Source organism: Naegleria fowleri (genome assembly GCF_008403515.1).
Source record: "Naegleria fowleri strain ATCC 30894 chromosome Unknown tig48, whole genome shotgun sequence".
Classification (NCBI taxonomy): domain Eukaryota; phylum Heterolobosea; class Eutetramitea; order Acrasida; family Naegleriidae; genus Naegleria; species Naegleria fowleri.
This window is the reverse complement of record NW_025407980.1, coordinates 342,921-358,107: the sequence shown is the minus strand read 5'-3', so window position 1 is coordinate 358,107 and position 15,187 is coordinate 342,921. Positions and strand designations below refer to the sequence as shown.

At 36.5% G+C, this 15,187-nt stretch overlaps 10 protein-coding genes across 10 annotated transcripts; 8 read left to right on the top strand and 2 right to left on the bottom strand.

Moving 5' to 3' along the window:
• Positions 1 to 50: 50 nt before the first annotated feature.
• FDP41_005851 (uncharacterized protein) lies at positions 51 to 845 on the top strand (the record flags this gene model as incomplete). Its single annotated transcript, XM_044709421.1, has 1 exon — positions 51 to 845. One exon carries the CDS (start codon positions 51 to 53, stop codon positions 843 to 845), a length of 795 nt encoding a protein of 264 aa, XP_044559811.1.
• Positions 846 to 942: 97 nt separating this feature from the next.
• FDP41_005850 (uncharacterized protein) lies at positions 943 to 4,226 on the top strand (the record flags this gene model as incomplete). Its single annotated transcript, XM_044709420.1, has 5 exons — positions 943 to 1,525; positions 1,575 to 1,834; positions 1,885 to 1,986; positions 2,038 to 2,948; positions 2,999 to 4,226. 5 exons carry the CDS (start codon positions 943 to 945, stop codon positions 4,224 to 4,226), a joined length of 3,084 nt encoding a protein of 1,027 aa, XP_044559810.1.
• Positions 4,227 to 4,239: 13 nt separating this feature from the next.
• Positions 4,240 to 4,835, bottom strand: FDP41_005849 (uncharacterized protein; the record flags this gene model as incomplete). Its single annotated transcript, XM_044709418.1, has 2 exons — positions 4,240 to 4,680; positions 4,797 to 4,835. 2 exons carry the CDS (start codon positions 4,833 to 4,835, stop codon positions 4,240 to 4,242), a joined length of 480 nt encoding a protein of 159 aa, XP_044559809.1.
• A 130-nt stretch (positions 4,836 to 4,965) lies between these two features.
• FDP41_005848 (uncharacterized protein) lies at positions 4,966 to 5,346 on the top strand (the record flags this gene model as incomplete). The annotated part of the gene is made up of 2 exons (XM_044709417.1): positions 4,966 to 5,142; positions 5,212 to 5,346. 2 exons carry the CDS (start codon positions 4,966 to 4,968, stop codon positions 5,344 to 5,346), a joined length of 312 nt encoding a protein of 103 aa, XP_044559808.1.
• A 75-nt stretch (positions 5,347 to 5,421) lies between these two features.
• Positions 5,422 to 6,475, top strand: FDP41_005847 (uncharacterized protein; the record flags this gene model as incomplete). Its single annotated transcript, XM_044709416.1, has 3 exons — positions 5,422 to 5,938; positions 6,005 to 6,250; positions 6,300 to 6,475. 3 exons carry the CDS (start codon positions 5,422 to 5,424, stop codon positions 6,473 to 6,475), a joined length of 939 nt encoding a protein of 312 aa, XP_044559807.1.
• Positions 6,476 to 6,497: 22 nt separating this feature from the next.
• FDP41_005846 (uncharacterized protein) lies at positions 6,498 to 8,261 on the top strand (the record flags this gene model as incomplete). Its single annotated transcript, XM_044709415.1, has 1 exon — positions 6,498 to 8,261. The coding sequence occupies one exon, from the start codon at positions 6,498 to 6,500 to the stop codon at positions 8,259 to 8,261; it is 1,764 nt and encodes a 587-aa protein (XP_044559806.1).
• Positions 8,262 to 8,347: 86 nt separating this feature from the next.
• FDP41_005845 (uncharacterized protein) lies at positions 8,348 to 8,881 on the top strand (the record flags this gene model as incomplete). Its single annotated transcript, XM_044709414.1, has 1 exon — positions 8,348 to 8,881. The coding sequence occupies one exon, from the start codon at positions 8,348 to 8,350 to the stop codon at positions 8,879 to 8,881; it is 534 nt and encodes a 177-aa protein (XP_044559805.1).
• A 73-nt stretch (positions 8,882 to 8,954) lies between these two features.
• Positions 8,955 to 9,407, top strand: FDP41_005844 (uncharacterized protein; the record flags this gene model as incomplete). The annotated part of the gene is made up of 1 exon (XM_044709413.1): positions 8,955 to 9,407. The coding sequence occupies one exon, from the start codon at positions 8,955 to 8,957 to the stop codon at positions 9,405 to 9,407; it is 453 nt and encodes a 150-aa protein (XP_044559804.1).
• Positions 9,408 to 9,583: 176 nt separating this feature from the next.
• Positions 9,584 to 10,084, bottom strand: FDP41_005843 (uncharacterized protein; the record flags this gene model as incomplete). The annotated part of the gene is made up of 1 exon (XM_044709412.1): positions 9,584 to 10,084. The coding sequence occupies one exon, from the start codon at positions 10,082 to 10,084 to the stop codon at positions 9,584 to 9,586; it is 501 nt and encodes a 166-aa protein (XP_044559803.1).
• A 544-nt stretch (positions 10,085 to 10,628) lies between these two features.
• FDP41_005842 (uncharacterized protein) lies at positions 10,629 to 15,178 on the top strand (the record flags this gene model as incomplete). Its single annotated transcript, XM_044709411.1, has 5 exons — positions 10,629 to 10,752; positions 10,902 to 11,354; positions 11,418 to 11,854; positions 11,902 to 12,589; positions 12,648 to 15,178. 5 exons carry the CDS (start codon positions 10,629 to 10,631, stop codon positions 15,176 to 15,178), a joined length of 4,233 nt encoding a protein of 1,410 aa, XP_044559802.1.
• Positions 15,179 to 15,187: the final 9 nt, after the last annotated feature.

The window sequence follows — 15,187 nt, the reverse complement described above, 5'->3', positions numbered from 1 at the left end:
CCAAGAAGAGAAGGATTCATCTTGCAATACAAACACTCACTGAAAAAATAATGCTTCCTCTCATCCATCATTTGCCACCAGGCATCAAGCAACTGCCAATGGATTCAAGTGAGAATAATGAAACCTCTTCTTCTTCTCATCTTGCTTTCCAATTTCAAAATATTCCACATGATGGGTTTGAAAACAATCCGATTGGAAAATTTAAAAAGTGGCTCTCGCAATCGAATGATTTTATCAAACAATTAGATATTTCAATGACATCCTTGAGTGATCAAGTCGAACTTTCAGCTCTTAAATCTAAACTATTTGTTGCAAATATGGCTGCCGATTTTGTCACAGTGAATGCAAACACTTTACAACCAAGCTCAAGAAAAATTATTTGTAAAGACATTTCCGAGAGGGGTTTTACCTTCTTTACCAATACATTGACTTCAAAGAAAGGAATGGATATTTCGACCAATAATAAGGTGGCCCTAAATTTCATGTTTACATTGCCTGTCATTCGACAAATTCGCGTGGAGGGTATAGCTCTGCCTGTTTCCAAAGAGGAATTAGGAGAATCTTATACAAATGAAGAACCTGAATACAGAATTAATATTCATACGTGCCCACAATCTCAACCATCACCAGGGAGAGATGAAATGTGGAAGGAATTTGAAGAAATTCATTCAAACAAGTCTGACTTGGAATTGAAATCATCCATTCCTGCATATTGGGGAGGATACTTGATTGTGCCTCATCGTTTTGAATTCTACCAAGAAGGCTTGTATCGAATGGCAGATCGGGTCGAATACGTTAAGGAAGAACAATCCAACTCTTGGAAAGTATCAACTCTATATCCTTAAATTATGAGAGAATAATACTCGTATGAAACAACATCAGCAGACAGCACCAACCATCTAGAAAGCCTTTTGTAAAAAATTGTAACTCAACAACACCTTCATGAAACCAGTTGTAATGTTCAATGGCCAAGATGAGGATGAGGATCATCAAAGCCTCTCTCTAGAAGCCTTACTTGACGATATTGAAAATGTAACGCCTTCCTCTTTGAAACTTGGTCGAAAGGAACCATACGACAACACAAAGAACATTATGGCAAAGGAGATTGTACCTATTGATTTAGTTCCTCCTGTAGAGACCCAGAAGAAGAAAGCAAGAGAAGATTTGAACAAACAGTATCAGACCAAGCAACAACCTTCTCAACATGAACCTCGTAAAAGCATAGTTCCATCAAACAGTAATATGCGTAAGGAGGAGAGTAGGTTGGCAAAGAATCAAGACAAAACGCAAAAGGTTATCGCGTCCTCATTTGCATCAAAATCAGTGCGACCACCACGATCCAACCAGACCATAATAGCAAGATCTAATCAGCTGAATGAAAACAGTCAGAATCTATTACCAGTCTCGATGGTTCATCACTCCTTCAAGAACCTATTTGGATTCAGATATTTCAACAAGTTACAGTCTCAATGTTTCCATAAGATATACGAAACCGATGACAATGTCGTTATTTCTGCACCTACTGGTAGGTTGTATTGTTCATTTGAGTGATGTATCATCTTAATCCGTTGAAGGATCTGGCAAGAGTGGGTGTATGGAAATTGGGATCGTAAGGCTACTTGAGAAATACTTCAAGAACGGTAAAATGACAGAGCCTGGAAGACATAAATGTGTCTATATCGCTCCAGTGAAAGCTCTTGTTCAAGAGAAACTTGCAGAATGGAAAAAAAAGTTTACTGTACTGGGAATACAAGTGGGAGAACTAACCGGAGATTCAATTCAAACAGACGTATCCTCACTGGACAAATTTGATATTATTGTAACTACTCCTGAGGTAAGTGGGTCCAATTATGATTGAGACTCATATTCGGACATACTTCATAGAAATATGACTCCTTGAGCAGAAGATGGAAGGACGTGAACTGTTTGGCATTTGTGAAGAGTACTGAGTTAATATTGATTGACGAAGTACATTTACTGAATGAGGTAGGTGAACATTTCTTATTGGAAGCATACTTCAAATTCAACAATACATAGGAACGAGGAGCGGTACTTGAGGCGATTGTCAGCAGAATTAAAAGCATCTCTGTAATTCAACAGCACTCAGCCAGGGTTATTGCTCTTTCTGCTACAGTCCCAAACATTACGGATGTTGCTGAATGGCTGGATGTTGATGAATCAGGAACTCTGGTTTTTGGAGAGGAATACAGACCTTCAAAACTTGACCTCAAGGTAGTTGGAGTTCCAAACGAAAAAAAGAACTACTTTGCGTTTGAAAAGCTTTTGGATAAAAAGCTATTCCAGATTATTGAAGAGCAGAGTAACGAAAAACCAGTTCTGGTATTTTGTTCAAGTCGCAATGCAACAATGAAGAGCGCATTACAAATTATGGAGGATTCTAAAGCATTAAAGCCAAATTATTTTATTAGGACTAACGAGCAGAAGGAAAGATTGAAAGAGACATTAAATATGATTGAAGATCAACAGCTTAAGGACTTGGTGATAAATGGAATAGGTGTTCACTCAGCACAGCTTTCGAAAAACGATAGAAATATTGTAGAAAACCTCTTTGCTAATAAGGATCTATCCGTAATTTGTACAACATCCACACTGAGTCAAGGGCTCAATACGCCAGCTTACTTGGTTATTGTAAAGGGAACCAAAATATACCACAAAGGGTCTGGATACAAGGAATACCCTTCAATGAATATTCTTCAAATGATTGGGAGAGCCGGTAGAGCAGGCTTTGAAGAATCTGGCCTGGCCATAGTTCTAACAGAGAGCAGTATGGTCGACTATTATACAAACTTGAGAAATAGTCATTACGTCATTGAATCAACCTTGCATAGGTATTTGTTTGAGCATTTAAATGCGGAGATATGTCTCAACAGCGTAAGAAACATTACTGAGGCGATTTTTTGGGTGAAGTCAACATTTTTATATGTTCGGTAAGAGTTTTTCTATTTACCAAAAAAGGTTTACCTCAATTTAAATGTAGCATTCAAAAAAACCCAGAATATTATGGCTTGGAGAAGAGCAACAATCTTGACGAAAAGATAGAAGAAATATTGAAAAAAAGAATTGAGGAATTATGCGAAAAAGAATTGCTTGTGGTAAACGACGGCTCAGTTTCATCCACTCCTTTTGGTCAGGTTATGTCTCGTCTTTATATTCAATACAAGACCATGTGTATGCTGTTAGGCTCTGTGACAAATTTCATGAAAGAAAAACGAATGTTGCAGTTAGCGTGTTCATCCTTTGAATTTGAAGAATTTTCGATACGCCAGGGAGAAAAAGGAATTCTCATTAATCTTAACAAGCATGACAGCATTAGATACAAAATCAAAGACAAAATCGAACTTGCAAGAGAGAAAGTTTTTATTCTCATTCAAGCGATTCTAGGAAGCGCTAAAATTGAATCAGTTAGTCTGCGCCAGCAAGCTCAAGCTTTAATTTCTCCTCTTAGTAGACTGTTATCATGCATATTTGAAATTAGCAAAAATCGTAGATACGGTATTACGTGCAGAAATGCATTCATGTTGGCAAGGAAAATTCAAGTTGGAAGTTGGGCCACAGAAAGTAGAGATAAACCTTCGATCAATGCATATCAAAACAAGAACGGAATTACCATTCAGATAACGATCGGATCTGTTCATTCTTTAACGTTCAACAAATACTGCTACATTTCTGTTGAAAGAAAGGGTGTTTTGCTTGCCCAACGCAAAGTTTGTGAAAACAATTCGTTCTCCTTCAAAATTGACTTTTCAGAATTTGGTAATACATCTGAGGTCGAGTGCTTTCTGTGTAACACTTTTGGAGAGGAAGTAGGAGTGACTGTGAAAATCAATAACAATAGTGAGCACAAAAAAAGATCTATTGAGCATGTACAAGACAACAGTCAGAGAGGTCGATCTGTGGAGGTTACAAGCAAAAAGACAAAATTATACACGGCTTCTACCTTAGTTGAGCCTCAAGTCGATAAAACATCGGTGCTCTCAGAAAAACCAAATGCAATGAAGGTTCAGCAAAAACCATTTGTTCCGTCACCTCTCACGAAACTACCCATTACTAACGATGATGGGCCAAAAAGATCTGTTAATGTTGAAAGATTGAGATCTAAACTCAAAATGGAGACTCCCAACATGAATAACAATCTTCTGGAAAACATTTTAAAATTCCAAAGAGAAACAGGAAATTGCAAGACTTTTGCTGATCTATTTCACTGAAATCGGTAGTGATTTAGAATCTTTTACTTTTTCTTACAGGATTGTTGGTCTGTTGTTGATTATATCCTTGCACTAAACTTCGAGCAGAAATTGCAAATTGTAGAGATTCAATCTTTTCTCCAAACGTGTAAAATGGGTTAGAAATACAGTCAATATATAAGGAATGAAGTTGTTGGAAGAGACTCCTAATTTCAGAATCTCTGTCTGTTTGCTGATAATCATCACCGGCAATAATAAGTAAAAACTTCACGTCACTATTTGTAATGTATCCGAATACTTTGTAGATTTCCGTTGGAAATAACAATCCCAAGTACATGTCATTTTGAGTATTTGTTGTTTTACGATTATTGATCTTTTCTTCCACAATATCTAACGCTGTGTGTGCGATATAGTGATACTTTAATGGATCTTCTGCTTCTGATGATTTGTACACTTTTAAAAATAGAGGATTGTTCTGTGATGTTGATAATTTTTGTTAGGAATAATTGTGTAAAAATTGAAGTTAAATTATTATTAATTGTCATCATGATCCGAACATAACTAGGACGATGATCAGAATCACACACATACCTTTTTGCCAATGATGGCCAAACAACAAATGCAAGACATTTTTCCGAAAGAAATAAAAATCAAAATGCTCAAAAAATTTCATTCCTTCCCAATCAGCAAGACACTCCCAAACAACCACAAGTCAATCTTCTTGTTCACACAGGTACTACTCAACCAACAACAAAACCAAATGAGAACACTGACCCGAAAATTAACAGATGAAGAATTGAAATCAGAACTGATGAAAATTCCATCCTGGCAACTTGTACAGGAAGAGAAAAGAAATGTGATCCGAAGAAAATTCGTTTTCAAAGATTTCAAGCAGGCATGGCAATTCATGAACAAGGTTGCCACAAAGGCTGACGAGGTGAGTATAGTTTCAAAAATTAATTGTTGTCATCGAGGTGTATACCTTTCATGAATGTTATGATCACAGATGGATCATCATCCTGAATGGTTCAATGTTTACAACAAGGTTGACATTGTTCTATCAACACACGATTGTGGAGGACTTTCTGAAAGAGACATTCTTCTTGCTTCATTCATCGATCAACAGGTGCCTTCAGAGTAAAATCCGCTTTTGCTTTTTGGAAATTTTGGCTTCAGCGTTGTTGTCGTCGAATTGCCGTTACAACTTTTAAAAAAAATGAGTAAGGCAGCACCAAAAGCAAAGACCTCCTGGGAGAAGGGAGTCAAGGTGATTTTCAATCATCCAGATGAGTCTTGGGTGGTGGGAGAGATTAAGGAAGTAAATGAAAAGATGGTAACCAATAAGATATCCACTCCTTTCCTGTGTAAATCTGTTTCAGGCAGTGAGGCTTGGGTGTCCGAGCAAGATTTGAACATGTACAAAGATGAAATTATCACCGCAAAGAACGATGACCTCTTGGATATGATTGAGTTGAATGAGTCTGCTCTTCTGTTTTGTATGCATAACCGTTTCAAAGAAGACCTTATATATACTTATATTGGAGGCTTGGTAGTCTCTCTTAATCCTTTCAAATGGACTATTCCTTACTGTAAAGATGATTACATGATCAATTATATTGAAAAGAAGAAGAATCTTGTCCCTCATTGCTGGCATATAGCGGATAAGGCATACAGAGCGATGAGGCAAGGAGAAGGTAATCAAACAATTCTTATTTCGGGCGAGTCAGGAGCAGGTATGTTTTAGAGTCTAGTGTTGTGTTTCACTTTTTGAATGCTCACCATCACTTGATGATGATCAGGAAAAACCGAGGCATGTAAAACCGTAATCAAATACCTATGCAAGCTTTCATCCTCCATGACCCACGATAAGAGTGTTAAGGAGGCGGCAGATGCTATCGGTGTCAAAATTCAACAAGCATCACCAATCTTGGAAGCCTTTGGTAACGCTAAAACGAAAAATAATGACAACTCATCTCGTTTTGGTAAATTTATCAAGCTTCAATTTGATATGCATGGTATCATTAAGGGAGCAGTAACAGAAAACTGTAAGTTAAACACAATTACTTATTCACTTGAATTTACCATCCTTAATAGATTTACTTGAGAAGTCTCGTCTTATGAAACAAGGTCCGAATGAACGATCTTACCATATTTTCTATCAGATATTAGCTGGTATGGATCCGGAAAAGAAAAAAGGAGTTGTTTTTAACAAAAGCAGAAGATTACGACAGTATCATGAAAGGAGGCTGCTCCAAAGTAGAAACAATTGATGATGTTGCTGATTACAACAACATGGTAAACGCCTTCCGTATTGTCGGTATTGATGATGCTATCCGCGATACAATCTTTAAGATTTGTGCGGCCATTCTGCACCTACAGAATATAAAGTTCAAACCAACAGGGGAGGCTGGATGTACTGTGGAAGTTGACACACCTCTAAAGTATGCCTGTTCTCTTCTTTCAGTAGATCCAAACTCCATGCTTAAGGCGCTAACTGTGAAAGTATACACGGTCATGAACAAGGTTTTCGAGTCTCCTTTGAGCCCAGAGCAAGCAGCTGATTCTAGAGACGCCCTCTCAAAGGCTCTCTATTCCAACATGTTTGATTGGTTGGTCAAGAAAATTAATGACAATTCTCTTGCTTCTGAATATAGCTCGTTCATTGGATTACTTGACATTTTCGGTTTTGAGAAATTTGAATTCAATACTTTTGAACAATTCTGCATTAACTTTGCTAATGAGGCACTTCAAGCTCACTACAATTCGTATACATTCAAAAAAGATAAAAAAGAATGCGAGAACGAAGGAATTGATGTAACAGAAGTGAGCTTCAAAGATAATCAACCTTGTCTCGACATGATTCAGGGATCCAAGTCGGGAATTCTCAAAATCTTGGACGATCAAAGCGTGTTCCCACAAGCAACTGACCAAAAGTTTTTCGACATGGTTGCTCAGACATACAAATCACATGAGTATTTTGTTCGTCCTCCTCTATGGAAAGAAGATTTTGCAGTGAAGCATTATGCAGCTGAGGTTAAATACAACACAAAAGATTGGCTTGAGAAAAATAAGGATGTATTGAGAGATGACATTATTGACGTTCTCGCCCAAAGTAAGCTCGAATTTGTCGCAAAAACTATCTGTCCAGAGAAGAAAGACTTTACTAAAAAGGACAAAAAACCAACTACAGTTACAGGGTCATTCAAGAAACAATTGATTGAGCTACTGGACTTAATCAATAGTACATCACCACACTGGATAAGAACTATCAAGCCTCACCCAGCGAAGAAACCTGGTTTATTTAGCAATGCTGAGGTTGTGAAACAACTTAGCTCATCTGGAGTGTTGGAAACTATCAGAATTAGAAGAGAGGGTTACAGTGTTAGAATTCCTCATGAAGCTTTCTTTAAGAAATTTAGTATCATTATTGGAGAAGGATCAACAACAAATATTCGAGAGTCTATCCAGAAGATAATTGATACTTTAAATTTGAAGAAGGAGCATGTTCAAATTGGTAAAACGAAGGTGTTCTTGAAATCAGAAACATACAATATGATAGAACTGACAAGAAATAAGAGGCTAGAGAAATATATTATCAAAATCCAAAGAGTGGTTAGAGGGTTCTTAGGACGTTGTGTTGCTCGTAAATTGAGAGAAGAGTTACGTATTAAAAAAGAAAAAGAAGAATATGAAAGAAACAAGGAAATTTTCGAAAGAATGCTTCAAGACAAGCAAGAACGTGAGAGAATTGAACAAGAAAAAAGAGAAAGAGAAGAACGAGAAAGAAGAGAGCGCGAAGAGCGTGAGAGAGAAGAAAGAGAACGAATTGAGAGAGCTCTTGCTGAGAAGGAAAGATTGGAAAGAGAAAAAAGAGAAGCTAAGGAGATGGAAAAGAGAAAGCTAGAAATTCTCAAAGCTAAACAAAAAGAGAGAATGTTAGAACTCCAAAAAATTGAAATCGACAGAGCAGAAAAGGAGAGATTGGAAAAAGAAAACAAGATAAAGAAAGAGCTCGCATGGAAGAAGAACGAAAGATTCTTCTTAAAGAAGAGTTAGAAAGGCGAAAAGTTGCCTTAATGGAAAAGGAAAACCAAAAAATAGCTCTCGAGAAACAAAAAAGACTTCAAGAGAGAAGAGCACAGATGGAAAGTCGAAGATTGGAAAAAGAGAAAACTGATGCTGATGCTGAGAAACGAAAACGAAGAGCTATTGAAATGTTAGAGCTTGAAAAAGACACCAAAAAGAAACAAGATATGGAGCTCAACAAAGTTGCAGATGCAGCAAGGCTAAAATTAGAGCAGGAGAGATTGGAATGGGAGAAAAAGCAGTGGGAAATAATCATGCAAGAAGTATTGAAGGAGGAACAAAAGAAAGAGAGAAGAAATGAGCTAGAAAAGCAAAAGTTAAGAAAAGTTGAAGAGTCTGAGAAGCTCAAGCAACATAAACATCTCGAAAAAGCTGCCAACATGTATGAACGAGAAAAGAAAAGCTATGGCAAGAAAAGCTTTAATTCAAGCAGAAAAAGAAGATTTCCTTCAAAGCAAGAAGGAGTTTATGGAACAACAAAAACGAAAGTTCTTGCAGAAGAAACAAGAGCAAGAAGTACAACTGCTCGAAAAACAAGCTCATCTTCAATGGGAGGTGGACAAAGAAAAACGAAGAGAAGAAATTCGTAAAGCTCTCATTCAGCAAATTAGAAATGAAAAATCGAGAGAAATTTGGAGAGAAGTCGAAATGGAGAAGAAGGAAATGGCCAAACGACTGGAATACGAAAGGAAAATGTGGGAGATGGAAAGACAGCTTCAAATTGAGGCGGAGGATCTTAACAAAAAGTTTGAACAAGCACGTGCTGAACAAAAGAGTCAACAACAACAAGAATACTTAATGCACAAGAAGGAAGAAGAAGAATACAATTATCAATTGCAAAAGCTTAAACAAAAGATAACAGGAGTATTTTCCGCCGGCCCGACAAACACTTCTGGAAGTCTTGACCTGAGCAAGAGTTTGATAAGTCTCTCTCCTTCATCACCAAGTTTGTCTCCATCCTTGAACAGCTCTCGTGAGTATCCAAAAGAGAGAAACAATGTACAAAGCCCCCTCTTGCTCTCTGCTCGCCCATCAAGTGCGACGAACATCAGTGCTATTTCCACAACCAGCTCAAAAGTTCCGCTCAAAAAGGGTGTATTTTCAAAACTGTATTAGTAATAATCCAACAAAGAAGTAAAAATGTTCACCTCCAACAAGTTTTGCGCAAGTTATGCTCTCACTTTTGCTGGCCTCAATATCCCATGATGATGTCTTGACAAGTCCAAAAACAAAAAAATCTAATTAGTTTATTGTTAGCACCATTGGTGCTGGTAAAACTATTAAACGCACGTTCATGCGGTTGACTTTGGCTTGAATTGTCTTGAAATTGGTTTCAATTCTGTGGAGCTAATAAATCTTGTTGAGGTTAGTCTATTCAATTCATTGATGTCATTAAGCTTGTATTCAACAATTAGGTATGAGTAGGTATCTTTTACCTTTTTCTTAATACTGAGTCTCTCTTTTTCGAATTTGATGGTTGTGTTCTTGCATAGTGTTTTAATAGCTTTGGTAATTGCGAGTTCACTTGTTGATTCAGGGAGTGTACAATTTGCTATATGCGTTTCTTGCTTTCTTTTGATAATTTCAAATCCTTGTTCAATCAATTCAGTGTTGGGATTCTTGGAATCAAAGTTAATTTTAAGTTTGTACAAGGTTTCTTGTGGATTGAATGTTAGGCACATTTGTTCAATTCTACATTTCTTTTGATTGATTGAGTACTTGATGAGAGTTTGGATGTTCGAAATTGATTTTTCTTTGGCTATTAATGTTGTTGGAGATGATGTAAAAATCATTGGTGAGGCGAAATATTTTGTTTGTGTTTTTTCTGTCATGACACGGCTGGTGAATGAAGTTTCTTTAGTATTTGTTGTTGAGTTTCGGCATTTTGAATGACTAAATTGAGAGTGTTGGTCTTGCTGTCTGGGATGTACCAGTGTTGAATAACTGATTCAAATCTTTTTAGAATAAATTTAACAAATGAGGATGAGATATTGCTGTCCGAGTAGATTGAGATTGAATTAGTTTTGTTTTTGGGTTGACCAGTATGTTCAATTTTGAGTTGAGGAGTTTCTAAATGTTTAGTTTCCTGTTTTGGTTGTTGGGTTGGTTCAGGTTTTGGTTGAGGGTGAATTTTTCGTGCTTCATTTTGAGCTTGAGAAATTTTAATTGTTGATTGTTCAGGTTTTGGTTGAGTTGGTTTTGTAACTTCAATTAATTGCTGTACTGTTTGTGTGAGCGTCTTAACATCTTTGTTGTTGTTGTTGTTCTAAGTGATTTATGAGTTCTTTGATGGTTTGTTGTTGAGTCATTTTTTTCGTTTTCGTCAAAAACAAAAAAATGAAGTTAGAACCGTTGTTGGGCGTGGACTTGCCTCTTGACAAGCAAATTTCCAAGATTCGATCGGTGAGCTTCCATCCAACACAAAACAAAATTGCTGTAGGGTTTAGAAAAGAGATTTATGGTATGTTCGTTGCAACATTTACTGGGATGTGATTACTAATTTTATGGGATACTATTGTCGGATCATCTATTTTAATTTCGAAATTTATATCTACTACAATATTATTTAAATAATAACAAAAATTGTGATCATCATGATATGAATTATAGAATATGATTTAGGAACAGGATCTAGAACAGCACATTTCAAAACCGAGAGTGAAGTTACACATATCGAACACAGTTACACTCATCCTGTCCTAGTAGCTTCTCTTCAAAATGGTTGTTTTAGCGTTTTGGATCTTAACACCAATACTCTCACTGCATTCCACATTCCAGTGAGAAGAGAAGAGGCTAGAAGTGCTTCGTTTTTTGCCCTCTCTCATAAAAGACCAATGATTTTCTATGCTAGATCTCCTTCAAAACTTGCCCGAGAACGAAGTAATGTTGTGTTTGGTATTGAAATGTTTTCCGATTCTAAACATCGAGTTGAGTACAGTCATAAGAAACAAATAACAGCAATTACAACACATCCATCCAAGTCAATGATGGCATCCGCAAGCAGTGATGGTATTATAAAAATTTGGGAAACTGAACAACACAATTTGTTGTTTCAAATAGAGGGTATGTTGATATCTGAGACAAACATGATGATGTGAATAATGACATGATCTCCTGTTACATTAGAATATGAAGCAAACAAAAAGGAAAAAGAGGCTGTTACAAGTTTATGTTTTTACAACAATGAAAGTAACGATTATGATATTCTAATATCTGGAACAAGAGAAGGCTCTATCAAAGTTTGGTCTATTCCGACAGTTCCCAATCAAGCTCCAAGAGTTTTAGGATATGCCACAACTGATGAATGGATCACATCTCTTTTGGTGCATCCAAGTGTGCCATGTCTTTTCTATTTGAATGGAAAGGGATGCTTAAATTCCATCGATATTGGATCAATTATTTATTCAACAACTGGTGGGCCTAAAATGAAGACATTGTTAACAGAATTCGAAATGTTGGATCCATATTATGTTGCTTTGCACAGAACAAAAGACACTAAAAAACGATTAATTCCTATTATAAACGCTACCATACATCCAAAGACAGGAGCTATTGCGTTTTACGTAAGTAATGGAATGAACTGTTTAATAATCATACCGTTAATTATTAGGGAAAAAATTTTCAAATTTCTGAATTGAATGCAAGAGTCATCAAAGGAACAATTGTTGCTGATCGATTTCCAATTTTCTCTATTTTTGATTCTGTGAATGCTGGAAGTATGCTACCACATACATCAATTATCAATTGTAATTTGGAAACTTTGCTGTCACCCAAAAAGCAACAATTTAACTCTCACAACGAATTGGTGTCAAATGGAGATTCTTTGGATTATTTAATTCCTTTTTCAAACATTCCATATATTGATGGAAGATCAAGACCTCCACATTCTACTTTGCTTGCATATGACCTTAAAAAAGAAAAAGCTCAAGTGTTGATTGGATCTCTGAGAGCTACTCAGGACCTTTATCCATATTACAGATGTACAAAAACCAATTTCAGTGCCAATAGAAATTCTATGATAATATTCTATGAGAAACTTCTCAATTCATCCAATACATATGAAAGCGATAACTCAAAATTCTTCTTCTCGAAGGTAGATGATATTTATTCTTCTCCAAAAGACAAGGTTGTGCTTCAGCTCCAAAAGGGTATTGATGGAGGTTTTTTAGGAGACTCCAACAAAGACTATGTGGTTTTATCTGAGGGCGGTGACGTTTTGAAAGTTTATTACAACAATGAACTTCAGAGTGACATCAAATTGAAGGTGAAAGTGAAATATTTGTCGACTTCTCCTTTCGGTAGGTTTTACTGAAATAATTTGAAAACTAATTTTCATTTACTGTTATTTGAAAATAGATCGCTCTGTAATTTATTGTACAGCAAGCAATGAGTTGAGCATGGCAGTATCCATTGAGGACAAAACAGAGAAGCGCTTACAAATCGATCCAAATCGACTTCTCCATCTCAGAGATAATGAAGCACTTATTGATATCCAATGGCAGAATGAGCCTTTGTGTAACGAGCCATGCCTAATTGGCGTGTTGACTTCCAGAAGAGTTTTGATTTTAAACAAAAACATGGATATGTTGTCATGTGTAGAGGCTCCTTCACAGCTTTCGTTCCAGTATCAATCAATTCTTTGGATTGGATCTGTGTTATTGTATAATTCCAAAAACTTTATTCATTGTTTACATCCATATGGTTCAACCAATAATGCCAGCGCATTCATTGGAACTTTGGATCATACTGATTCAGTGATGTGTGCTGTTCTTTGCGATCGTGTATACTTTGTTTCTCACAAAGATAGAATTCCATCCATTAGTTATCGCTACCTAAATATTGTGGAACCATTAATGTTAGGAATTTTATCAATTCCTAAAGATGTTTTATCTCCAGACCAGAAAGGAGAGCTTCTACGAAAAGTGACTGAGAGGTTTGATTGTCGAAACGTTTCTGAAAAGACACTTATTAACTTGGAAAAACAGGGATATCCTCAATTAGCATCAGAATTAGTAACAAACAGTTTATTCAATTTCTCATGGGAATTAAGATTGAGATTAGCAAAGGGCTCAATGAATTTCTCTTATGCACTTCAAGTGCTTGTTTCTCAATATGAAGAAGAGTCTCATGATAGAAGTGGATTCATTTCCAAACATTCCAAGTTTTATTCACATTTTGTTGATTTGGCTAAGGCCTCTCTCGAGTATGGACAATTTTCTGTTGCTCACAAATGCTTTGATATGATTAATGATGTTTGGAGTCTTTTTAATTTATTTACAACAACAAACAATGCTAATGGTTTAAAGCTCTTAGCACTTCGCTGTAAAGATTCACCTGATTTTTACTCTGTTTATACAGCATGCACATTGCTGATTGGACATGAGGCTATTAATGACTTTATGAGAAGTTATGACCTTTCTGCACACGATAGTGTTAAAGTGGATGATTGGCCAATCAAAGTGAGTGACGTGAAAGAATTTGAAGTTAGTACCGAAATTAAGGGAAGAATGCTCGTCTCTGAAAGAAAACTTCAAGCAGAGACACCAAAAGATTCATCTCTCACGAGCCCACCTTCCATGTCCAATGTTCCATCGGATGATGAAATTGTAAAGATGGACATGACTGATTTCTTAAAATGGCTTGGATATGGAACCATGTCTTTTGGAAAAGAGAATCTTGAAGAAGTTGGATTCAAGGATGACTTTGGTGGCAATCAATCGATGACCTCTTCTATTGAAGAAGATTTACCAACAGAACCATCAAAATCTTCTTCCAAATTACCTCCACTTCAACATAAACTTCCACCTCCTCCATCTTTAGACGTTCCTTCAACAACTACAACAACAGAATCATCTGAAAAAGACGAGGATGAATCAAGTGAAATGTCCTCTTCCGCAAAGGATGCCAAGAAGAATAGAAAGAGCGAAAACAGCGACTCTGACGATAGTTCATCAGGAGAAGAGGATGAGTATGACAAGAAGACAAAAGCATTCCAAGGACTTAAAATCAAAGAAGAAGTTATTTACAAGGATGCTTCGGCTACAGATATTAGACATTCAGTATCTGGACTTGCTGGTCTAGGAGGTATTGGTGCAAGTAGAAATAGAAGAAGAAGAGGAGGTGCTGCAAAGGAAGAAAAGGAAAACACCCCAAGCGAAGCACAAGAAACATCTCCAGCTACACCCAAATCAGTATCTTCTTCCAGTGCTCAACAAGAAGAAGATAGATCCATGTTGGCCAATGTCAATCCAACTCAGTGTCTCAAGGATGGTATGACAGCTATGGAGAAGGGTGACTTTAAAGAAGCAAGAAACCAATTGATATCTGCTATTTCTGCTCTTGTGAAAGACAACACTCAAATCCTCAAGAAGACTAACATTGTTCTTTGTGTACATTACAAGCTACTCATTCATTTACTCGCTAGAATCAGAGCTATTGAGGCACAAAATGATGTTCAAGAATTGGCAAGATTGGCCACCTTTATTTGTCAAATTAACGTAATTAATAAGCACAAGATTGTTTGTTATAATATGGGTATTAAGAGAAATTTGGCTGCTGGTAACTATGGTATTACTAGCCATATTCTCAAGCACTTCTTACCATTGAGTGAAGGTATTCCAAAACTCAAAGAGGAACTTTTGAAACGTCAACAAGAGTGTTCCGAAAAATCATTTACTGACACTGATTTGGATTTGGCAAAATATTATTCGAGCGTCACAGATAATGAACCATTGAAGTTTTGCTGGAAAACATACAAATTGATCAATTCCAACTATCTTAAATGCTCTTATTGCTCTGCATTAATAGCAAGTGTTGACTCTGTAAACACTGAAGAAACATGTCCATATTGTACATACGGTAATTTGGAATTGCAAGAATTTAAATAAATTATTGTA